At 39.3% G+C, this 26206-nt stretch overlaps 1 protein-coding gene across 6 annotated transcripts in view; it reads right to left on the bottom strand.

Moving 5' to 3' along the window:
- The window catches only part of DCDC2 (doublecortin domain containing 2), a 59224-nt gene extending 36582 nt beyond the window's left edge, over positions 1-22642 (bottom strand). Inside the window, exons 1-6 of one of the 6 annotated variants that reach the window (XR_002435758.1) lie at positions 21308-22642; positions 18164-18215; positions 8739-8783; positions 5414-5490; positions 5179-5310; positions 14-157 (exon numbers count right to left, since the gene is read on the bottom strand). Coding sequence is in view for 5 of the 6 variants with exons in the window: in XM_021388569.1 (XP_021244244.1) it covers positions 14-157; positions 5179-5310; positions 5414-5490; positions 8739-8783; positions 18164-18215; positions 21308-21600 (743 nt within the window). In the remaining variant the exon portion in view is untranslated. Of the gene's footprint in view, positions 1-13; positions 158-5178; positions 5311-5413; positions 5491-8646; positions 8665-8738; positions 8784-18163; positions 18216-21307 lie in introns of all 6 variants that reach the window. The other 5 variants (XM_021388569.1, XM_021388570.1, XM_021388571.1 and 2 more) reach the window with 5 other exon arrangements.

The following is a 26206-nucleotide window of genomic DNA, read 5'->3' as shown; positions in this document are numbered from 1 at the left end:
ACATGGAACTTACCCTTGTGGCCTTATTGTAGATTTGCTGAACAGCAGTTCACCATATGGTAACTTCTTAAACTTTTCTCTACCCACTGCAACATAAAATTGTCCTTTCTCCAAGTCTGACCCATTCTGAACAAGTTTTCCATCTAAAGTGTAAAGTCTGAAAGAATACGTAAAGACTTAATATAATAAACCTTGCAATTTTGCAAAATGACATAAACCACAGGTAGACCAATCTCAGTCAAAACTAATAAAATATGAAGCACTATGACAGATAAAATATTCTCACCGTTTCTGAACAAGTACGAGGAATAAATTACTTTGGTCTTTAACACCTTTCCCCTGATATCTTGGGTGGGATCCGTTCTATGGGTTCTTGACTCCTCTCATATCAGATTTTATCTCCCATTTGTGTTCTGGACACTACTTAGTAATCTGGGAAGAACAGTGTGTTCACAACCCCACAAATAAAGACCAGGATCAGTCCTTAAAGTTAATAGAATTGTCCTTATGTTATTATACAGCACAGAACAAAGTGTTGAATGCTGGCTCTACCTGAGGGGCAAGGTAGAAAGTAGCAGGAAATGCATTAATATATTGCAACAGGCACCAACAAGAATAATATTTAATACATCTACTAAAACAGGTAGATTTTTACCATAATAATTTATTTTCATACACTTTACTAAGAATGAAAAAAATGCATTAAGGACTTAGGAGTGGGATGAGTGTGTATGACAACACACTACTTCTGTGCTATCCCAATCCCTTCATTGTCAAGTCCACCACCTTATTAAGGGAAGATCAACACAATGAGGAAGGAGGAAATACTCTACAATGAGTAAGCTCCTCCCTGTGAATCAAATTCCAAATTTACATTTACTTTAAAACTCAACATTAAACTTTCGCACTTAAGCTTTTAAACGCAGGAATGCTGGATGGCCATCTTAAATTGCTTTCTCTAAACCTTCTACAGGAATTTCTTTATGTTATTCATAAATATCAACAGTGTAAGAAGATAGATATAACATGACATATGCACCTAAACAAATGTACCTTTTATGAAGAATACCAACAGCCTGCCTTGAGAACATCCATGACTGATAAAGTGTGGGAAAAAAAAATCAATTTGAAAGAGAAAAGAATGCCTCTAAAGTTCATAAAAACAGGGGCACAACCTTGAATAAATACGAAAAAAAATTACGCACCTCTTAGAACCAGTCACAGTATCACAAAATAGCTGAGGCTAGACAGGACTGCTGGAGACTGCCTAGTCCAACTACCCTGTACAAAGCAGGAGAAAATTGCTCAGGGCTGCATCTAGCTCTGTTTTGAAAAATTACAAGGACAGACACCCCAGAAATTTCTAGGTGACCTATTCCAGTGCTTGATGACCCTTATAGTAATCTTCTTCTCTCTTCTGTTTCAGTGGTATTTTCTGTATTGCAGTTTGTGAACATCGTCTCATGTTCTGTCACTGGACACCACCAAGAGTCTTGCTCTGAATTCTTTACTCATCTCCATTAAATATTTACATATATTCATAACATCCCCATTGGGTCATCTCCAAGATAACTAATGCCAACTCTCAGCATTTTTTCATATAATATTTACCTTTAAGGCACTCATCTTTGTGGTACTTGGTTGCACTTCCTCCAGCATCTCCGTGCCTTTCTTATACTCCCTGCACTATAGTACTTCGATTTTCTAGGTGCAGTTTGCCCTACACGTGGGCTGGTCTGAAAGTAATGCCTCCTACTTTATTATATAACCCCATAATATCAGAGGCAGATGTCAGTGGTATGACAGTAGAGGTCAAACCCTTCCACCAATATTCCATTACACTTTGTTGACATGCAACAGATGACAACAGAAGGGTGGTCTCCAACATGGACATGAAATAGTGTCACTGAATTCCTCCAACAACTCTGACCGCTCCATCTTGACACTGACTAAGCTGAAGTCTCGAACTACCAGAGCCAGGCCTGAGAAGAAGACAACATTTCTCTTGCAATATGAAATCACAAGGTTCTCCTTTAGTTCAAAGACCGTGGAGGACATTGTCAGTCTTGGCTGGACTGTCCTTGTGCACACACTGTACAATCCAGACTTGGTGCCTTCTGACTGCCATCTGTTTGGGCCAATTAAACATAGACTGGGTAGAAAAATTTTCTAGCAACAATGCCATTTCCTAGCTGTGAGACAGTGGGTCATCTCTGCTGGGGCAAATTTTTACGAGTGCTGCATAAAGGCTTTCATTTACAGCTGATGAAAACACACAGCTAATGGTGGTGACTATGTTGAAAAATAGAGCAAATTCACAGCTACAAAGTGCTATCAAGCAGTGTTATTCTGTTCTTTGTATCTGATGTAATTTCCACAGCAATAAATAGAAAGTATTACCTTCAGAGCAACTTCTATAGAAGTACCACGCTTTTAGAAGTGCAAAGACCAAATATTCTCAAAGGAGAAGCTGCTGCTTTTAAAAGTCTTTATCATGTTGTTGTCTCCTTCTGAAGAGGTGTGCTAGCTCTAAGGCATCCCCTCTGCACTACTCATCTTTATTTATAGTGCAAAATTTTCAGTCATAACATTTCAAAGAGGAATTTATTTTTCACTGCCATGCAGATAGCATCAGCTATACATAAATGATGATAATAGAACAAGACATGATTTTCTTATTTCTAAAATGCTGAATTCATCTGTGTTTTGCTAGATTACATTTTGCTCTGTGGAATTCACATAAAAAAAGGCAAATTGGTGTACTTCAGTGTAAGAACTGTTCTATCTATTTGTATGATGTTGCACATATGGGTACATAGTGATACTTAGAAACATGACTGTGGGTTTTTGTACCTGATCTTTCACTTTGCTTATGTTTTAATATTACATGTAATGCATAAAATTTTGTTTAATGTAATCCCCAAAAAGTTTATGGACAAGCATCTGGCAGTTTCTGATTTTGTTTTTCATCCAGAAAATAACAGTAATAACTAAAAGAAACCAAATTAGTTGCTGAAGATGGAAGGGGAATTAAAAATGCATTTTTTAATATGTGAAATACGTACGTAATTACCAGCATCACACACACAGTTTTTGTGACAATACTGCTGCAGCTTTTTACCCTCCCAACTGGTCCAAATCACTCAAAAACATCCTAGGTTCTCTCACACCCCCCTGGATAATATTATACGGGAAATGTTATTGGAGTCACTTCTGCTCACTCTCATTGGGGGATAATCAAAATCTTGTCCTGTAGGTTCATGGTGGACTTCCATTTTCCCTCCTTAATCCCAACAAAAAATTGGCAGCGAAAACAAAGCAAGCACAGACTGATGAATTGGACAGCAGCTTGAGGAACCATTATTCTCAAATACCTAGGTGCCCTTCAGACACCTGCTCATCAGGTTGCTGTACCCTGTCCCTGAGCACAATCTGGCAAGGAGAAAGACTACTTCCTCATTGTCTTCTCTCTCATATTTCTTACTTATATCTCTATTCTGATGAAGATGATCAATAATTGTTTTTAAAAGCCACATGTGAAACTATAAAAGGCTTGGCAGCTTTGGATGTCATTTAATGACATGAAGAAAAACTGCTATATACATAATGCAGGTTCTTGTAACTCCACCTCGCCTTCCAAGAGTCAGTGGTCTTACAGGACCTCTCCTAACAGTAAGATAGTTTCAGTAACCCCAGCAATTAATGTATAACTTAAAGAAAAACAATCACTTTACCAGTATATTTAATACGTATTCTTAGCATTTTAAGCAAATAAAACTGATTAAAGGACGCCAGAAAATGGAAAACATTAAATAATTCAAAATGTTATGTACATTACCTTGTTTTTAAAAGATTAAAACAGAATACTGAACAGAATTTAACAAAAGCAATTCTAACCATGTACATAGCTATATATGCTTTCATATACATCATTCAGATTCACCAAGGAGCTTTATTCTTGTTACTTCCTAAAAGATAACAGATTTTTAAATCCTTAAACAATCTATAAGCGTAAAAAAATGATTTTGTCTACAGCCTTTACTATGTTCACTTCAGGACTATGGTAGCTGAGAATCAGATCCAGAAAGCTGCAAAACAAATTTAGATTTACTTTGACAGAAGTAACAGATGTAAGAATCCAGGTAACAAACAAGAGATATGCAGGAGTGAGTGGAAGAACAGATGAGAGCTAATACTCAGACAGCATTTTATCTTTATCTTTTACGGACTGTATCATCTCTGGGAAAGTAATCACAGAAACAGAGAGATTATTGTATTTTCACTGATCTCAGAAAGATTTTTGCAAGCTTAGCCTAAGAGATTGTGTAAGCTATGAAGAGTGATTTTCCAACCCTTTCCTATCTAAAGAATGGATTTCTGTAACTTGCTCTGCATGGGGTAACACTGGAATGTCAGTCATTTGCCAGTACACACCTTGACAGCCTGCTTACTCAGTACAGTTTATCATGGAGACCACAAATCTTTTTGCTCTAAAACCTCAAGCAACAATTAGATCTTATTTTAGAGAACTTGTTTTACATTTCAAGGCCTTGAGGGGATTGAAATCTATCTGCAGGGTACTGCAAGGATACCGCAACAACTAGAGCAGGGGAAAACACTGGGAAGTCCTGACTCCTACCAGGAGGCTGAGCTGACTGAGTAAATAGCATACCTTTGTCAGAAAATCAGTCTTCAAAAACCAAAGGATAGAAAACATTTTCCTTCAAATTGTTTGCCCCAGTGAGTTTAAAGAACTATCAAAATTAAAGGTAAAAAGGACTGCATCCATTATTGACATTCCACACATTTTGACTGACCTTACAAAGGTCATTTATTTCATTTTAGCATGTAATTTCATTATGTTAAATACGTTGGATTATTATTGTATTACATACCTGTTAAACATTTAGACAAGGAATAAGTTGAAAAAATACTGAGTTTTAGTGTTTTCCTTCTTTTTAAATAGCAGTTGAAATGAAACAAGAAACTGACGTGAGTAAACGTATTTCCAGGTTCCTAGAATCATAGAATGGTTTGGGTTGGAATGGACCTCTAAAGATGATTTTCTTACAGAGGTAATTCCCACAAAGCAGGCATGATCCATTATCTACTTCCACAGTTTTAAAGATACAGTTGCTGTGTTCAGATATATCTCACAAATATTCAACTTTCTGATACCTGTGAACAGCTCCACTTCTGAGGGAAACTTTTGCTGTAACCATTTCAAGAATGTGGTCCCAGTGATTCAATGTTTTCCTGGGAATAAGGAGTCGCACTATTGGGCTAATAAGGTCTCCATTAGCAATCAGGCTGAAATAAAGCAAAGTAATATAATTTGAAGGACCATTCAGAGCAAAAATCATCTGAAGTTAAGAAAGGAAAAAGTATCTCGCTAACTGAAAACTGAACTTACAAAATCGTGTAGGGCTCCTGGAGGGGTTTTCGAAACCGTGCTGACACAGTGATTCTACTGTGAGTAACTGGCTTGACCTGCAAGGATAAAGAGAAATAGAAATCACTCAGTCTTCATAATGGAGTAGAGCTTTCGCTGATCACCAACAAGAAGAGCAGGGAACCTGGAGAAAGAAATTACTGTTTTTAAACGTGCCTTTTATTCCACCCCAGCTTCACTTTTTACAGAGTTCATGTTGCAGGTTCATAGACTTTTTGAATGACAACCACAGCACAACACAGTGCAGCATGACACAGCATAATTCTGATCTCTCACTGGAAACAGCATCTTGAGATCTTGGGCATCTTTGGTGATTTCTCAGTCAATGTTCCAAGGCACATGAGGAAACATTTCCAAATGCTGTTCTTGCTTTCGTAGTTGTCACTATTGATAACCATGGCTCAGGAAATAGAAATTAAAGTATTTATTAAAATAGGAAGATACCTCTAAGTCTGTTATAATGTAATAAGTATTTCTTTTTTTTTTTTACTTGTGTATAGGTCTTCACATCCAAAACCATTGGTGATTTAGAAAAGTTGCTGAATACTATTCTCATTTTAGAGATGTGACTCAAGATAATTGAACTGCAGAATAAAGCATGGATATTTCTAACATTATTCCCTGTACTGAAAAGGTATTGCACTGACATCAATCAGGCTGCTCAACATTAATGCAGCTATGTTGAATTGGAAGTTATGCAATATTGACTAGGTAAGATTTCTTTTGGAGTTAATAAACACACTTTCAAATTTAAAAAGAAAGACAGCGACAGATAGATGGAAAGACACAAAGACAGACAGAAAGAAAGATAGACTCTAAACTCAGAAGAGGCCATAAAACCACACTTTGATCCTGTCTGCAATGCAACACTCAGGTTTCTATGATCCACATTTTACTAGAACTAGTTAGAACACATTCACTAAACACAGAAGCACTTCAGGAGAGTCCCAGGTGTGCTCAATTATTTACTTGTTCCTACAAGCTGATGAAACCACTAATTTTGAGGTAGCCTCCTCAGAAGACCATCATGTTATTGCACTCAGCCTAATCACTGGGCCCCTGAGAAAACAACCAACCTGACAGATGTTAAAGGCTCATTTATGATTCAAAGGATTGTATTTCTGCCAATAATAGATACTGTGGTATCAGCTTGCAAGTCTGTCTTTTAAATTGCTCTCTCAAAGAGTCATTAATATTTCTAGCATCCTTCTGAGGTGTAAAAAACAGCCCTGTTCTTAAAGAAGGAAACTGCAGGGAACTGTAAGATAGGGCCAGTTTGGGCAGACACTTAATATTTTTCTAAACATAGTCTAAACCAGAACAAAATACAAACTTGTATGATTCCGCTAAACCTGTTTAAATCAAAATTTGTCTCTTGTATTAAAAGGTGGAAATAATATGCTAACGCAATATTACATTTGCTAATGTAAGACCATAAAAATCAGCATAGAAATGCTAAGATGACTGTGATAATGTTGATGTGCTTAAAACACCAGACAGGTTCTTGGCTCAACGCATAGATGACACCACAGTTTCTGGGAGTTTGGATCAGAGTAGCTCTGATTAAGTTAAAATTAAATTAAGCAGGTGCTGGACCAAATTGGTACAAGCTCTCCAAAGAGTCCTTTGCCACACCCAGTGTGACTAGTGAGGATAAGCACACTGCATCTTTTCTTGGGGCCCTCATATTCTCTTAAACGTGTGTTCAGGCTAGTGCTGCATATCAGGAAGAGGAGGGATAACTAATTTCTTCAGGACTCCTAGCTTCTTGAAGGCATATCTTATACCTGATCTGCTCCAGCAGCCGGCTAAAAAACACCCTATCCACCATTCTTCTAAATAAGAAGTCATGCTCCTGTTTTTTTTTTTTTTTGGCCAACACAGTCTTCAAGTTACTATCTCATATTGTTTAGAACAACTTCTATGACCAATGTTAAACTACTTAGAGGTATGAAAAGATCTTTAATTTCTAAAGCAAGCCACAACATTTAAATATGCAGTGGCAGACATCAATAAAATACCAAGTGCTCAGCTACTATAAATCAGTGCAGTTCCTTTGAAGTATATAGTCATGCAAACTCAATCTAGTGGAGGACTTGATTGGGGATTTAATTAAAGAATACATGAGACTGCTGTCATTTCTCATGTAGGAGGTACCACAACATTGCACTGTCTGGAATTGCCTGACCCCTCTGGCACTGCAGAGTTACACATTAACAAAGATGTGGTCTTGGGTGAAAGTTTGTACTTACATTAACTGATCAACATCACTGGACCCCTAAATCGTTTTCTTCCACATTTGCATCAGCAACTGTGAGAATATTTACAATAATCAATGTTCTAGCCACATTATGATTTTCTCTTCAAGTTTTGTACATTTTCAGAGGGGTTTAAAGTGCCCATCCAAGAAGCAGTTTCCACATCCTACTGCCAAATGCTTGTTTCATAATTTGCAAGGAGATACTTCTCAGTGGTACTACGCAACACACAGCAGTAACATAAAACATTCATAACAGGAAGAAGAAAGTATCATATTAGTTGAAACTTAGAGGGAAGTGAAGCAGAGCAAGCAAGATAAAACTAATCAAATGAGAATTTGCAAGGCAACAAGAGCCACATACAGTTGGAAATGCACCATGGTATCTCTGACTCAGAAAACCACCCGAATTTTTACCCTCCTATTCTATCATGAATTTGTTCTTTCTCATAATGCCCCTTACAACAAGAGCCCTCTGGATCTTTCTTGATTCAGAGAAGAGTTACTACCTGCTCATTAATTTTGTGAAGCACCTGGCAGAGCCCAGGAAAAGCAAAACAACCAAACTCAACATCAGCTAGGTTCTAGGAGCTAAGATCTCTAAACACTTGAATTTCAGAATACCTTCTACAGAGTATCGCTTAGAGCTAAGCATACATCTTCAGGCATAGTTCACTGTGGTTGAGTTTGTGTTGCTGAACATTAGCTGCAGCTGAGTGCCTCTTAACACTCCTTTGAAAATACACAGCCAATATGCAGCTAAGCATTTAACTGACGCAATGTTAAAAAATAAAACAAAGTACAGTTGCTTTATAACAACATTTTATATAACATTTACTGTTATAAAATATGCTGAATATTCACAAAATTTAACAAGCACATACAACACAGTTGCAAACACACACAAGACATCAGGTAATCTACTTCAGGTACTTACATCCTCCACTGTTGACTGCTGGCAAAAAAAAAGGAAAACAAAACAATCAGCAGCCAAACTATACACTCAGGCATACTGTCATAAATACTTACATTAAAAACAGTTGTTCTATGGAAACCATTCTGAATAAGCTGCATCTGCAGATATATGTAAACGTATTTTTTGTGCATACATATTTACACATCAACTTAACAGTTTTCATACAAAAATTTCAATTATGCTTACGTTCAGCTGACACTGAAAGACTGAAGATCAACTGAAATGTTACTCTTTCAAATATTGTAGATGGGCTTGGCACTCAGTAAAAGTTTGAGAATACTTGCTATTCAATGCTTTTAACTCAAAGAAATGCTATACTGAGAAGACATGATTAGATGTACAGCACCACAGGAAAAGTGCTGTAATTGAAAACAGCTATTCAGGTAAGGTCTCTGATCATCCCACACATTGGTTTGAAATACTAACTTTAAAAAGAATGTTTTTTCCATTTCTTCATACATAACCAGTAAAAAGAAAAAATAATCGCTGAAGTGGAGATGCAGCAAAATGTTATCTCTTCCTTTTGGCTCGTGTAAAACTATTGTTTATCCCTGTGTGAAAAGATTTTTCTTCTACAAATGCTATGTTATGCTTTTCACATATTCTATTCAAACAGAACGGAAAGTAGGTTGACTTAAACTACTCAACATTTCTGTTGGATACTCAGGACTTAAGAAGGGTGTGACACTTCAGAGAATCAATCCTATGTCAGAGAAGTATACTGCTCACTAAATAGTATTTTAATTGTCCTCTAAACTTACCATGTTGCATAATTAATTTCTAAAAACAAAGTGATATTTAAGCACTGGAGAATAGTTTAAAATAGAAATGGGCCATTCTTAGCTTGACTTTTCCCCTCCAGTGTACATTATAGTGTTGAGACAAGCTAAATTCAGATAATTGTCTGGTAGCAATTTCACAGGCTGCCATGAAGGCTTGGGCAAGAAATGGTGTCACTAACTGATTTATTTCCTTTTCTTATCAGGAGAGAGCCCTGTCCAATGGGTCAACCTGAGCAACCACAGGATTTACGGCTTTACAGAATTTATTATGCCATGCTGGGTGGCAGAAAGACATCAACCAAACAAAATAACCTCTCTGAACCAGGCGCTCCATGTCAGTTTGGTTTATACCAGTTTAAGAGTTTGCTTTTCTCATTGGTTTATTAATATAATCTTGGGCACTTCTAACATTTCACTTATTAGTAATGTCACTTTATAAACAACCTTTTGAAGTTTCAATATTTCAACACAATGTCACATACCAAATTTATCAGCTCATGCAGCGAGCCATGACTTTACCAGTTTGTTACAATTGCCTGTTTGTTAATCAATGTGCACAGGAAAAAAAATGAGAACAAATATTTGCATTCCCTTAAGGTAGAACAGGGGTCAAGAGAACTAAAACCCCATTTATACATACAATCACCATCCTGTGATGTGAAACAAAGGAATGTTCAAGGTTGAGTGATCTAAAGCAAATTAGAAAGATAAAAGTTACTTTTTCTAAGGTTATTACAACATAGGAAATATCATACCTACTTCATAGGAATGTGACTTCACAAACAGGCATTTTTATACATTTTGTCTTAAGATGAAGAGTCAAATTCACAGAGGAGTTTTGTCAGTACAAAAATGTTTCAGTTATCCTACATGGTAATAAACCTAGATAATTTACTTTGCCCTGGCCAGGTTGCATTACTAGATGGTACACTGGATAGTAAAAACAGCCTTGAGCAAGAGACTAATGACCTTTCCACTGGTACAAATACAAATATTCAAACTCCTATTAACTGGCTGGATTTCCAGGTTTATATAAAATAGATCACAACATTACAGCTGTACACAAACTTCTTAGTCTACACAAAGCACAGATGAATCGGAAATGAGCTATGTCAGGAAGAACAAGCACATACAGAATCAGTGAGTCTTCTTGATCACAAGGCTCCTACAGAGTTCCCAAAGTGTTTAAAGCCCCTCTCTTCCAAAAACAATAGCTGGGGTCATTACGTTTACCTCCAAGGTAAATCACCCTCCTTTTCACCCATGATAAGTGAACTGGAGCATATATGCCCCATGTATCTAGGGGATGTTTTGCTTCATCTAGCTAAATCCTGAAAACAAAAATGTTTCATTCAAGATAAGTAATAGTTCAGGGGCATTTGATTATGAGCCATATCTTCAGTTGTCCTAAATCAGAGAATAGCATGGCCTTATCTGCCCAGGCATTTAGGCATTTTGCCTATGCAGAGTTCCAAAATATATCACATCCGTGTTGCTTTTAGATCCAAAGAATAATTCATTTTCTTCTAAGTTGCATGATGCTGCACCTATAATGCATAGCACATACACAACAACAGGATAAATAATGCAGATGTTATCCAAGCAAAGCAAATTGTGATGTTGATGTATGTCACTGACATAACACTATCAATTCTCACCATTTTTACATCTCAGAGCTTGAGTATTTTCCCTAAATTCATTACATGATTAAACCAAAAAGAAGCCTCTAATCTTCATGGCTGATCAGAAGAGCCTGAACCTGTGAACACTGACAGCTGAAAAATAAAATCAACTATAAAAAGATCATGTTTTTCCTCATTTTTAATCTGAGTTAACAGTTGTTAATGCTTTCAGTAGGAAAATTTAACATGCAGCAACATGTTTTTAATGAGACCTACGTGTCTCACTGAAAGCTTCAGTACTGATATCTCTTTCCTTCCTCCCATCCTCATCACAAAAAAAAAGGACAGTCACCCTACAGAACAAGGCAGTCATCTTAACTGAGGAAATGACTAACTTCTGAGTTTCATATCAAATACAATACAGACCATGAAATCTCCAGTGATGCGACCCAAGGCCTCTACAAGTCTCTCTTGCTCCAAAATATACTAAAACCCATCTGTAAGAAGTCCTTAATTAAAATACTCAGAATTATACAATTCAGGTATACTGAACTATGCAAAAAGTAATTTTTACAGGGCAATTAGGGGAAAAAAATAGACTAAAAAAGAAAAAAGTTTCAACTGGATATCTAGTCAAATCATCTTCTCCAAATCCTCCTGGTATTAGATTATAAAAACTCAAGCAGAGCATCTGTTTTGTATGCCTAGTTTTCCTAATTATGTTACCAGGATACTAAATGCCAAACAGTGTAATAGAAACCTTAACTATTAAAGGTATTGCTCAGGATATTAAAGATGTGTATCACCTTTTTTATTACCTTTTCATATTTTTTTTTTAATTGTTCCCATACTGCACCCACAGTGTAGCTCTTAATTACATTTGGCCTCAGCAAAACTGGAAGTTCCTTACTCAGACTTCTAATAGCAGTAAAAACAATCAAGCTGTTCTGATGTAGACTTACAAAATGGTTCAGTCATTTTATAGTGGCATAGAACTAGGAAGTGGACTTTCACACACAATTTCTTCTCAGACATATGAATATTCTGTGTACAGTAATTTTGGGTACTGCAGTTTGTGTTTGTTTCACAACAACCACCACAAACAACACGCTTACTCCTGTGAGTATAGATTGTTTCGGTATCACACAGCAGTAATTCTGCTCACAGAATCAGAGTCATAGGGGTGGAAGGGACCTCAGAGATCATCAAGCCCAACCCTCCTGCTAAAGCAAGTCGCAGGTCGCAAAGGAAAGCATCCAAATGGGTATTGAATATCTCCAGAGGAGACTCCACAACCTCTCCAGTAAGCCTGTTCCAGTGCTCCGTCACCCTCATACAGTGAAGAAGTTTTTCTATGTGTTTGTATGGAACTTCCAGTGCTGCAGTTTTTGCCCATTGCCCCTTGCTGTGTGGCTGCACATTACTGAAAAGAGTCTGGCCCTATCCACTTGACTCCTGCAATTTGGACATTTATAATTTTATGATTTTAGATACTTATATTGTTCCATTCCTTGAACTCACAGTTGTCTCAAACAGAGAACTTAAAACTTAAATAATTACTCCTAGAATCTGCAAAAATCCAAAAGCCCCATTCATTCTTCAGCAGCTTACCCACAAACCAGACCCAATGACAAGTAAAATTAATCTTTCCTAGTGCACAGGGGGACCATCTAGACCAGAGTGCGTCAAAAAAATTACGTGTCTACACTCCACACATTATAATTGGAAAATAGCTTTCAATACTTTTTAGCAAACAATTAAGCTTACAATAAACAAATGGTAACTATGTTGGCCATACTTCCTCTAGAGGTTTGCTAGATTCCTCAAGCACACCATTTAAAATGTATTTATACTTGCAGATCACCTTCACTACAAAACAAATCTCTCTTTCAAAACATGAAGCTCAGCTGCCAAAGAAGTGAAGGACAGATGCATAGCTGAGGAATATTTCATATAAAATCTTAAGCTTGGGTCAGGATGAACATTCCCAAATGTTAAAGCTCACTACCTGCAATGCTATAACATGATGCAAAGTACAGCAATAATAACAGGGTGGCAAAGTCCTTAGCTACAGCAAATGAGAACAAGCTCAAACACAGCAGCTACAGACACACAGGGAAAAAAAAGCTGCTTACCTTTAGAATGCCTCAAGTAGGAAGGGATCTCCACTGCCAACTCTTAAATGAGGTCTGGGAAGGTGTGGATCCTGGTTCCACCCCTTCCAGTTACTCAGATGCACTGCATGCACCTGAGCTCCCCTGGGTTGGCCCTGCCTTCCCACCAAGTGCTCAATCACTGCTTCAGGACTTGACTTAGCATTTCCACTATGCCACCTTATGAGAAAGGACACTAAAGGATTTTTTTAAATAAAGTGAGGGAATCCTTAAGGTAGAGAAGACTACTTAATCTGTTTGTTTGTTTGTTTCCTGAGGAGCACCTTCCTTGGAAGCTCAGACTCATAGTTACAGATTTTTGTAGAAGAGCCTATTTCTGACAGAGTACTTACTATGTTCTGTCACTTCCTGAGAAAAGTGAGAGAACAGTTTAGGAAGAAATTAATGTGTTGTATTTTTCATCTATTTTTCTTTTAGAATGTAGGTCTGTATGGGAACTGTTGAGTCACAGCCTGAACCACTGATCAAGCACCTGGAAAAAAAGACCCAGTCAGCCCTGGAAGCACAGGTGAAGGCAATTCACCTTCCCCCTGATATCCAACCTAAAGCTTCCCTCCTTCAACTCAAAACCATTTTGCCTTGTCCTCCTATTACCTACCCTTGTAAAGCGTTGACTTCCCTCCTATCTGTAGGTTTCTTTCAGGTACTAGAAGGCTGCAATGAAGTCACCCTACAGCCTTCTCTTCTCCAGCCTGAACAAGCCCAGCTCCCTCAGCCTGTTTTTGTGGGAGGGGTGCTCCAGCTCTCTGATCATTTTTGTGGTCCTCCTCTGGACCCTCTCCAACAGCTCCCTGTCTTTCTTGTATTGGGGACCCCAGACCTGGATGCAGTACTCCAGATGGGGCCTCACAAGGGCAGAGTAGAGAGGGACAACATTTCCCTCTCCCTGCTGGCCACCTCTCTTCTGATGGAGCCCAGGATACCACTTGCTTTCTGAGCTGCAAGAGCACACACTGCTGGCTCATGTTCAGTTTTTCATCCACCAGGACCCCCAGGTCCTTCTCTGCAGGGCTACTCTCAGGGATTGCTCCTCCTAGTCTGTATACATGCCTGGGATTCCTCTGGCCCAAGTGCAAAACCTTGCACTTTGCTGTGTTAACCTCATTAGATTCACCCGGGCCCACCTTTAAAGTCTGTTGACATCCCTCTGAATGGCATCCCTTCCTTCCGTTGTGTCAACTGCACCACTCAGCTTAATGATAATAGGATGCTAATGATAGCTAATGATAATAATGATACCATCCTTAACCACTGACCATGAATTTTCCAAACGCTGTTTCTCTGCCATCTTTTTTTCATCTTCCAAATCCTTGATAAACAGCACTATGTAGGTACAGAAATCTGACTGTTATAAGCAGCAGGCCAAGGTCGACGTACTTCTAAAATCTGGTATAGAGAAAGCCACAGAATCACAGAATTGTAGGAGTAAAAAGGGGCCTCTGGAGATCATCTAGTCCAATCTCCCTGCTAAAGCAGGTTCCCTAGAGTAGTCTGCACAGGAAAGTGTTGAGACAGGTTCTGAATATCTCCAGGGGAGACTCATCAATCTCTCTGGGCAGCTTGTTCCAGTGTTCTGTCATTCTCAAAGTAAGTTCTTTCTTTCTCATGTTCAGATGGAACTTTCTGTGTTCCAGTTTGTGCCCATTGCCCCTTGCCCTGTCTCTGAGTGTTACTGAAAGAAGTCTGGCCCCATCATCTTGACATCTGTCCTTTATATGTTTAGATTGTATTAAAAAAAACAGTGCTAATAGCTTCAAGACCATCTCCTCCTGTGGGCAACAACACCAACAAAGCTCCTGCCTCAATTCTGGACGCACCATCAGCATTCAGGAATAACACAGAACAAAGCCATTTATTTCTGTGATTGCACACCCTTGAGGTCATGTTCAGAGGAAGACCAGGATCTTGTGGGACATGAACAGGTGCCAGGTGAGAAGGGTGGGAGGCGATCCCCAAGAGCAGGCTTTAAGAATAGTCATTGCAGTCTCAAGTCTCACAGTAACAGCATTATTACTGAGATCATGTGAATGTCCCATGGTCCAGAGCACTAATGCAAGAGCCCTGATACATTCTACTATGTTCTAAAAATGTTTTGGGAGGAAAAAAAGAAAGAGGCAAAATAAGAGGTGGAGATGATGAAGGAGTGTGGTTTAATATTTCTGCACCAGGACAAACAGAACAGGAATTGTCCTGGCAAAGATGAGTCTGAAAACACACCCTGATTTTAGCCTGGAGTTACCTCTGAGGCCATCACCAAACTTTCCTGCTGCCCCACTCTCTTAGCCCACCAGAACACTACAGCTCAGACCTGACCACAAATTTCTCCATGCATGCATTACTTTCAAAGCAGTCCTTCCTACTGAATTCATTGAAACAATTCACATTTTGAAAGCTACACTTTGCTGTTCTCACAGGCCACAAATTTTTATTGTAATTTACATATTGGTTTTTTTTTTTCCTAAAGAAAAAAAAAACAGGCAGATTTTATTTTTGAAATTCAATCAAAAATAATGTCTTTTGAAAGCAAAACATTGTTGTGGGCTATATCAAAGATTCCTATGAGGCTCCATGGAAAAACGTGATTTTTTTTTTTTTTTAAGTGCAAATAGAACTTGCTTTCTCAAATCATTTTAGCATAAATATTTTTAGACATTAAAACTTCTGTTACTAGCCCCCGAAAGTTCATTTCTAGAATTAAATAATTAGGGCCTGAAAATAATGGTGTTATTCATAAGTCCAGATAAAAATCTGTAGAACATTACCAGGTTTCATTTCATTTTTAGGACTCCTCAAATCAATCAATAACATAAAGTTAAACTTAACATGGAGAGTTAAACTCTCCACAGAGGCCATGGAGACTGTAAACTGAGCCAAGCAGGAGGAAAGAGACTTGATATAACAGATGGTTTATACTAGTTTTCTTCAAAGCCCTGAGACGGCTGAAAGTGCTCAGATGATACACAGTGAGCTCTGAATATGGAAGAAGTAAAAGAAGCCTCCCTTATCAAACATGCAACTGTAAATAAAGGAAACAACTTCTGCAAGTATTTCTCCAAGTGTTTAGAATTTGTTAAATTCAGAATCTTTTAAGGATTTGCAGCAAATTTATCAGCTTTAAAATGAGCCTTAATATTGCAGTCCTGTGGTAGTCCTGATAACTGCTAGTATCAGAACTTGGTTAAGGGGCTTCTGTGAAGACAACTGCCTTCTCACCAAGGGACATTTGGAGTCGGTCACAGAGCACTCTATTAATGGGACTTGCACAAAATAGTGAACGTAATCCACCATATTGTCAGAGACAATCAAAAGCAATTTTCTCAAGTTATCTTTTCATCCTCGACGTGTAAGAATCATTTTCAGCTAGACAATGTTTTACAGAAAGTATGGTACTGCCCACATGTGCAGGTGTTGAGAAGAAAATCAGCAAGGCCTGGTCATAAATCCAAGGGTTGGTTGGCCGGTTTTTTTGATTTTTGTTTTTATGTCCAGAAATATTTTTGTGTGTTAAAGGTTCAGATGAGTTTAATCCTGTTGTTGTAAACACCTTTTCTCTCTGAAAAAAAAAAATATGATCTATTACAAAGATCACAACTAAAGGTGAGATTAATTATTTGATTCTCTCTATCTGCCTTGCAACAAGTAAATAGTTTCAGAAAGATTCATAAAGGTTGATCAAAAGAAACTCAGGACTAAAATAAGAAAATGGTGTATGTGAAAAATGGAATTTACGGACAAAAGATACTAGAAAGCTTAGAGCAGATGTGGATATGTTACTTATATTTGTATACAGCTCAGCAACTGAGATGTATACATACCTTGCTGACTCATCAGTGTTTAATTATTTTTTCCTTGTTTTTTTTTAATTGTTCTATATTCTTTGTTAAATAATTTAACAGGGAGACACAAATAATGACACAAAAGCAAGAGACCTCCCTACACTGTTCTGGTTAATTGCCTACATAAACAAACTGGGGAATAAAAAAATCCAGCTAAGAGCAAATGTATATGATTCTTGTAAATCAAATCTCTGACCTGAAAATTACAAGCAAAGATGGCTTACAAAGATATGATAATTTATAAAATGCACGCGTCATATTTCACAGCCTCTGAGTAAGATGTGTCAGAATATCGCAGCAAATGTCATTATGGCAATACACCTTCTTTTCTGAAGGTCTTCTAGCACAAGGCGTCTCAAGACACCTGCTACACAAATCATTAAATTGCTAGAAACTTGGCATGAGAGCACAAGACAGAGGAGATGGAAACATTTGTGAGCTATTCCTGTCAGGCAAAAGCTGAAATTCAAATGTTGCTTGTGAATCATTGCTATCTATATACAGAATTAAAAAGTAAAATACATAATACAGAGCCACATGTCTCAAAAACCCACATGTTAAGTTCTTGGAAGCCTGCAGTTGTTTCCTTAGTTAATAGCGTAGCTATGTTCAAAAGAAACAGATGAATTTGGAAGATACTGGACTAGAACTAGTTAGAAGTTCGCAGTTGTCACTGGCAGTGACTGGAAAAAGCGTTTCAACTAAGTGTGATTTTTTCAATCAAAAAAGTGATTGAAGATTGAAGAAAATTTCCTTGTCCAAAATTCCTGAAGTTCACAATACTATAGCCTGTTTCTGAATGAAAAAAAAAGATTTAAGACCAGTAACGTCACCATGCAGTTTCCTTTCCCGATAGTTTAGGAGTGTGTATGGCAATTCAGAAAGCTAAATGGAAGACTGACAGTTCAGTTCATAGTGTTCAGAGCAATCAGAGTAATTATCACTGAAATATTATGTTCAGAATGCTGGATAATTGTATTCTTTCTGAACATAATAAATATATATTAAAAATTCAGACATGTCACTAATACTAATTGCAGACTTACTTCTGAAATACAACCTACCTCATTATTGACTTCAGCAGGTTTTTTCTTTGTTTCTCCTATGTCCAAATAGCTGTGGAAGAAAATCAGTATTGATTACTTACAGAAGCATCTAACTTACAGAATACAAATATCTTATACTTTTTAACACCAAAGCTCTTAAAATGCACCATGCCTCAGAGTAACATAAATAGTAACTAATTCCAAATTTTAATGAAGGAGTGTTAATATAAATCTACAAGCTAGCCCTCTGGGTGAATACCAAAGGTAAGGGAGAACTAACCATCTAACTTCTAGTCAATCACTGGTGCTTGGTACAGACCATCAGTAACCTACTTGTTGGAAAGGAGCTCATGGAATACTGTGAGGTGGATCAATAAATACCAGCACAATATTAGTTTAGCAGAGTTTTCTAGGTTACCATCTTGCCTCCTAGTTTCTCACAGTAAGCTTCTGATATACTTAAAGCCTCTCTCCATACTCAAATTTAATCAGTGCATTGGCTAATATGAAAAGGATCTACATGACTTGAGTTTCAGCTGGTCTCAGACACATCTGAAAACATTATACCTGGTTTATCATGATGTAATAAGTGCATCTTCACAATTATTTTATGAATAAATTAAATCCAAGGACAAAAAAAAATACAAAGCCACAAACATTTGAACATCACTGCGCTCCACTAGAGTATTCCCACAAAAACTCTGCATTAACAGAAAAACATCAATTAAAACACACAGTGGTAGACTACCTATATGTTGCTTTTCCAAACAAAAGAAATTAAATAAGCCTTCAAGCATGAGTAACCCTTAAACTGGCTGAACAGGCAGCTATCCAGATACCCAGACTGCATCAGCTCCAGTCCATTGCCAGCACTACAAAAGCTTCATGAGCTGGCCTTCTCATGAATGCAGCTCCCAGTAGCTGCAGGACCTCAGGCTGTTTCTAGTTCTCAGTGTTGTCACTGCTGTAGAATGAGACACCCCAGAATAATATATCTCAAGATGTTAAAATTTTGGGCTTAGAATGGCAGAAGTTCATGTGCTAAAGGTGAAAGCCGTTAAGCTTATCAGTGAAGATGGGGAAGAAAGATTTGGATCACGTTATTAGGCATCTGTGAAGTAACAAGTGCACCACCTGAAGCTGAATGCTGACACTTTCAGCTCCTGCTTTCCTTGGATATTTTCCCCTTTTCATTACGCTCTCACACAAGGGTGCCACAAGTCTTTATTTCAAAGTTCAGCTCTGGTTAGTCCATGGTAACAATGAATTAAGCCAACAAGCATCACTGCAAAGGGGAAAAGAACTGTTAAAAATGTACATACTTCTTGCTGCTGTAAGACCAGAATCATATCCCTTACGACAGAAGTTTTGGTCTCCCACAGCTGCAACTGCTTTATCTTTGCCCATGAGATAAACGCAAACAGACTCTGTTCTCGAATTCTCTCAGTTTCTTCCAGAACATCATCCCTTCCAATTGACTCCCCTCTCCTCTGACCTGCCTGGCTAAGAAGTCCCCCTAATTACCCTTCTGTCTACAATCTAGTTAAGGACCAGACACCCCCAGACTATCTTAAATAATGCTTCTAAAAGCATTGCCTACTTTTACAGTGCTGTATAAATGCATATCGATAGTGAACATGGAAATGGAAAAGATCTCAAAATCATCTAGACCATCCTTCCCACAGGAAGCACAGCATACTCTCAAGGAATATATATATACAGCACAGCTTGCTTTTACTGAGTGTTTTAGGTTACCTTTTCAGAAAGTATTCTCTTTGTTGACCTTAAATATTCAGGTATCCTGTCACATGTTGGAACCACAAAAGTCTGAAAACTCACCACAAAACTCTGATCATGAAAAATGAGATAATAAAAATAAATGCCTATTCCCATCAAAAATAAATCTGAGACACCCAATTCTCTGCATGGCACATACTGAAGAAAACACTTACTTTTAGCCTCTAGGACACACAACACATTTAGGAAGGTGAAATAAGATGTGCTGACAACCAAAAACTTTAAGCCACTCACAGGACCACAGAATTTAATACCAAAAGACAAGGTAGGTAGCTCTTTCTTGAGCATAGAGCACTGCATTTGACATGGAAAAGGGACTTCTACTTGCCCTGTCATACATTTTCCTATCTTGCTTTGCCACTGAAGCACAAGAAACATCAATAAATCTCTTGAAGCAGATGGTGACAAAAACAGTAAGTGTGCTGATAGAAACCCTGTTCATTAAACACAGAGCTTCATTCTGAAACATGCTGAGCTCTCCTGAAAAAGGTAGATTCTTCAACAGTACCTGATCAAGACAAGCAAGGGTCTGTGAAGCAGGTAGTTTATCTTAGGAATTCCCAACCACCCCCAGAAAGGGCCTGTTAACTTCGAGATTTTTTTTAAAGTCAGCTGTAGGTAGGATTAATGCTCGCAAAGACTGAACAAAGCATATAATTAGGCAGTTGAGAAACTGAAATTCCTTGCCAGAATTAAGAACCTCTACTGGTGTTTCCACTCAGAAAGTGCACATAAAAGCCCAGATCTGCCCCATGATATTTTTCCTGTCAAAAACAGATAAAATATCAGCTTAATTCTTGGTGTCCCAACAGTGGGAAAAAAAAAAAGGCAGTCATCTTTTAAATGGCAGCAGAGACTCAGCTATTCTGGCCAGAAAATGGCTATATGCTTACCCCATATGAATAGAATAGATGTAGATGTGGATAGAATCAGACCTTTTAAAAATAAGCACGAAAGGAAATGTTGGTAATTAAATTCCCAGCAAGGCTGTCAACACAGTACCGTCAACACTCCTTTCTAGAGCTTCCTCCTTGCTATCACTGAATACAAACACGGACACCTGCCCCTCAGCGAAGCACATCCATCACACTGTGCCAATGCAGCATGTCCTTAGGGTTAAAAGACTGCTTCTCCTTTTCTATTGCCATGTCAGGGAGATGCCACTGTGTGACTGATGAAAACAGTAGGTTTTCTACGGCTCACCTCTGAAGCTCTTTTGCAGTATTTTCTGTCACAAATGCCTGACCTTCTTTCAGTTTGCTTTTGTACAGTGCCTAATAAGGGGTGGCAGGGGAGGGAGAGAGGGGTCTGGAATGCTGATATTCAGGCTCAGTATAAATCTTAAGTTACTTTTCAGCCACTCACTTCAGTTTCTTGAAGGCTTCCCTGCCACCAGCCACATACTGCTCTCCGCTCTGCAGCTCCTCCAGCTGCCGGACACGGTGCCCAGCCCGGGGCGTGTAGATGTTACGTACAGCTCCAAAGGGTGCCTTCAGCCCGCCAGTCACCTCTTTCAGGAAGACCTCAAAGTTGGACACTTTCTTCTCATTGATGACAATGCGGCGCCCCGGGAAGAAAGGATCCCCATTGCGATACACCAGCACGCTCTTCACCATCGGCTGTGAGAGGAATGACCCCTTCGTGCCGGGGTTAGTCATGCTCGGTGTCCTCCTGCGTAGCCAAAGCCGCCCGGGGCACTGCCCGCACTTGTCTGTCCAAGGGAAGGTTGCTGCCTGAGCACCACTCGGCTCCTCTCTGAGAACTGCCTGCCGGGGGGAGCCCACGGCAGGGCCTGGCACCAGGGCCCACCTCCCAGAGGCAAAGGAGGCAGCCGGCAGCGGCGGGGAGGGACCACAGCCTCCTCTGGGCTCCCAGCAAGGCTCTGCTCAGCCTTTCCAGGTGCGGCTCCTCCTAGGCAACCAGATCTTGCCGCACTGGTGCACAGGGAGGTTCGTGCAGATGGCACTCACCCATGCAGCGACACATTGCACGGAGGCATATCCCAAATGGCAGGAAAGTGAAGGGCTGGGAGCATCCCCATGGCCTCCCATGGTCTTTGTCCTCTGGCTTTGCCATCACGGAATGCGGCTTGCCTCTGTCACGCCGATTCCCTCTGGAAACTTCATCCCGCGCCGGCCATTCTCATCCCTGCTCGGCCAGACGAGAGCCCCGTCGGTGAGGGCAGACTGAGCCCAGAATCACCACCACCACGAGCAGGACAGGCGCGCAGCGAGCACCAACCCTGTTGAATTATTCATCGGGCGGTGGCCGGGGAAAGGAGAAAGCGGAGAAGTCGTGCCCAGAGGCGAGGAGAGGGACGCGAGGACACAGGGCAGCGGGGGAGAGGGAACCGGCCCGAGGCGATCGCATGTGAAGCTGAGGAGGGCAGTCCCGTTCCTCCTCCTCCTCCTCCTCCTCCCGGTGGCCGGGACGGCCGGGTACTGCCGGCTGCCTGCAGGGGCAGCGGCGGCGGAAGCGCCGAGCCTCCTCACCGCAGCCACAGAAGCGAGCAGCGCCGGCCGGGCTTCAAACCTGCGATGAATGGTAGCTCCGGAACGCGAGGGGCCGTGTGATAGCCAAGCATGCTCAGCTACATGGTGACACGTTCAACTTCCTTTCCAGAAAGACTTTGCTATGTTCTAAAAAACAAGTAACCTTGGCATTTGAATCACAGAATCCTCAGAGTTGGAAGGGACCTTTAAAGGCCATCTAGTCCAGCTCCCCTGTAACGAACAGGGACATGCACAGCTAGATCAGGTTGCCCAGGTTGAGTAAAAAACAAACTCCAGTCACATCTCATCAACTTATCTTGGGATTTCTTGTTAAAGGAGTCATTTCTTTCCCTCTCAAATATAAAACTGAATTTTACTAGGCCTTCAAGTCGCAAAAATATCACTTAGTTGGTCAGTATGAAAACAAAGGCAAGCCCCAACAAACCAGTAAAAAAGGCAAGTGGCTTCTTTTTGGTATTTCATTGCTGACTGTGCTATACACTCTTTCAGTTAGATTTATTTGGTGCCCGACTTTTTCCTTTGCTCGTGATTGGTATCTAATGATTACCACTTGTCTACCTGGGATGATCCATGTACAAAGCAAGCAAAACACTGAAAACTCGTATCTACCACCATTTATTCCATTATTACTTCCCTTCTTACTAAAAATTCCCACCTGAAAAGTGGATCTTTGCTGCAGGTATCTTTGTCTCACTGTGCTGCTTAAGCTGGCTGCAATTGAGAAATGAAGCTTGGCCATGAATAAGGGCTCTATTGCAAGAGCTAACGTCACTTCTACTGAGCTGCTCCAAACCTGCAGTGCTCTCTGGATAACTTTGGTTAATCAGATTCAGAGTTGACTTGCCCTGCTAAAGCAAGCTCAAATTCAAGAGATCATGAACACTAAGGAGTAGCCTGAAAATCACGAAGATATCCTTGGGCACAATTTTATTTATTTTTACAAAAGTAAACCAATAGAATAAAACAGAAAAGCAATAGACAAAAGGTAAAATAACCCACTTATGGTTCAAAGAATATAATGTAAAGTCAAATTGGGTTAATTATGCATTCTTTCCATAGTTCTACATAGTAGATATGGCATAGCGTAGTATAAATATGCTAATACACACATTATGGACCAAATCCAAGCTCTAATAGAATAAAATGATTCCCTTAGATTTAACAGATGAATAGATCATGACATCATTCTGATGCCATTTCCATTTTAAGCCATTTAGTGCACTATCATAAATAAATGATCCAGTTGACGGTGCATTTTCCTTGCTCATTCTCAGCCAAACATGATTGCCACCTTATCCAGTGTTTGGGAAGTAATTTTGGATAGTGCATTATCAGAACAGTAGATTGTTTTCTCTCCTTTTACTATAGAAAATGATAAAAAATCAAGCAAGTATTTATCTCATGGGCTTACTTAATGAACAGATGAGTCTTTCAGTTGATCAAACAATATTTGACTACAGATTATTTTTCTTTTTTTGAAAACACCTTAGGTACACGTGACTTTCCACTGTACTTTCTAACGTTATCTGCTTTGCTTTGTCCAGGAAACTGCATAATGAAATGCAAAGACTTCAGCTCCCCAGACCTTTGCCACATCTTGGATACAAGGAACCGTAAAATCCAATGGAAGATAAACAGAAAACACCTTAAATTCAATCTGAATTCTTTTAACATCATCTCCTTTTCCCCACTAATTTTTGCGAGACCAAAACTGCTTTAGCCTTCCTTCCTGGAACTGTTTAGTGTCCAGCGATGATCATTTTTTCAAGTAGCTTTCAACACATGTGCCGGCAGGAATTTTTCTTTCTTTTTATCTTACCTCCTATGACGGGAAAATTACCCCCCTGCTGTGAAGTTACGACAGGGCAGTTAACCATTACAAAAAGAGCAATTTCAGGGTGAGTGAAGTCAAATATGCTACTAATGTTACTGGTTAACAGTTAAATTTCTCCAGTCCCTGGTGCCTTTCTTCTAGGTAATGAAGGGGAGAACCAGGCATATAGAATCCTTGTTTTGGTACCATTTCACATTCATCTGTTGCTCCCTCAATTAAAATTTGTATTAAAAACATGTTTTACCTCTGTGTGAAAAAAAAAGAGCTGCTACCTGCTATTTTGTGCCAGATTCTACCACTTCGGTGATTTTAGGCCTGACAGTCACAGTCTTGGCATAGGATGAAGCCACTGAGTAATTTACTCTTACACTCACTTGGACACTTCTGCTACTTCAAAGTACTGTTGCTCTTTACATATGGCCAGGCTAGCTACAGTCACTTTTGTGGATGGCAATTAAGTATCCCTCTGTGATGGGCATAGTGCTATGGCACAGGGACAGAGCATCAATCAGAGTCCCTTCTCCTGCAGCAAAACACCTTGAGATCTCTGCTGTGCCTGGACCAGGAGAGATTTTGCAACTTGTTCCATGATCCTGACAACAAGGCTCCATGACTGCAAAACATGAGGTCTTGGAAACACAGATGTGTCCTAGTCGTGAAGAAAGGACCTACAGTGTACAGTAAGAGAAAGGATTATGCTTCTAAACACAGGGAATTAAATTCAACTTGTTCTGTTGTACAGCATGCAAAGAATTATAACAACTACAATTTTTTGCAGCTTATCTAAAAATCAGACTAAGCAATAGCAGCTGCTGTTCGTAATTCAAGAGTAATTGGGTTGTCTGCATTGACAGTTTTAAAACACATAAACACCAGGTGGTTCAGCTCTCATGCACACACTAAATGGAAGAAATACAAATCTGATGCAGTTGTAAATTCTAAAATCCACGTCAGAGCAGTTTTACCCACGTGTATTATACAACTGCCAGATCAAAATCTACTTAGTATACCAGTATCAATTATTTTTGCTAAAAAAAAAAAAAAAAAAGAATTAGAATTAGAAGATTACAATTTAACCTGCTTCTTTTAATGACAGAAGTCTTTTCTAAGAGTATTTTTGAGACAGCTGAGGTGGAGAAGGGTTACACAGTGAAAGGGATTTGGAAGCCCTTAGAATACACGAGGAAATGGTTTTTCCATGGAGAACAAATTCCAGATGTATAGCATAAATTGGGAGAAACATGAAAAACACCCTTCATCTAATCTTTTTCACAGTAAAGAAAACAAAGTCAAGAAGTTTTCCTAGGCAAAGATTCCTCAGGGTGTTACAATAGTTAACTCTGACCCAAGCACCTGAGATTATCAGCTGAATACTCACAACTCTTTCACATAAAATTACTCTAAATAAGATTATTGTGTATTTCATTTTTTCCATGAGGTGTTTCCTTTTCTCTCTCTGTAATCGTATTCCTATTTAGCTACTGTTGAAAATATCCAAATAATTTATCAGGATGGTATCTCTGACAAAAGCAGATTTTATTCGCAATTGCAATGGCGGGCGTCCTGCCAACAGGAGCAGACCCATGGTCGCAGTGTGACAGCTTTTGTACCTTGTTTCCCTCCCTTGTCTACCCCGTCCCCTGTTTCCCCATTGGCTGGGTACTCCAGCTTCACAATCTTATCGCAGGTTTACATTTGTTAATTCCATTCTGACACTTGTTAATTCATGTGCTATCTTGTGCCAGTCGGTCGCCATCCTGCTGTTTCCAAGATGTCTCAGTCCTCTTCTCATCGTGTTGATACGGTGATTTTCTCCAAAGCTTCTTCCATTCTGTCTGAAGGACGCTTCCTCTGTTAAACAAAGAGCACCGGGGGGGGGCGGTGCCAGGCCTTCCCGATGCCTCTTTAGGTACTTCC

Source organism: Numida meleagris, chromosome 2 (genome assembly GCF_002078875.1).
Source record: "Numida meleagris isolate 19003 breed g44 Domestic line chromosome 2, NumMel1.0, whole genome shotgun sequence".
In the NCBI taxonomy this organism is placed as follows: domain Eukaryota; kingdom Metazoa; phylum Chordata; class Aves; order Galliformes; family Numididae; genus Numida; species Numida meleagris.
The sequence above is the reverse complement of the archived record's forward strand: the minus strand, read 5'-3'. Positions and strand labels throughout refer to the sequence as shown.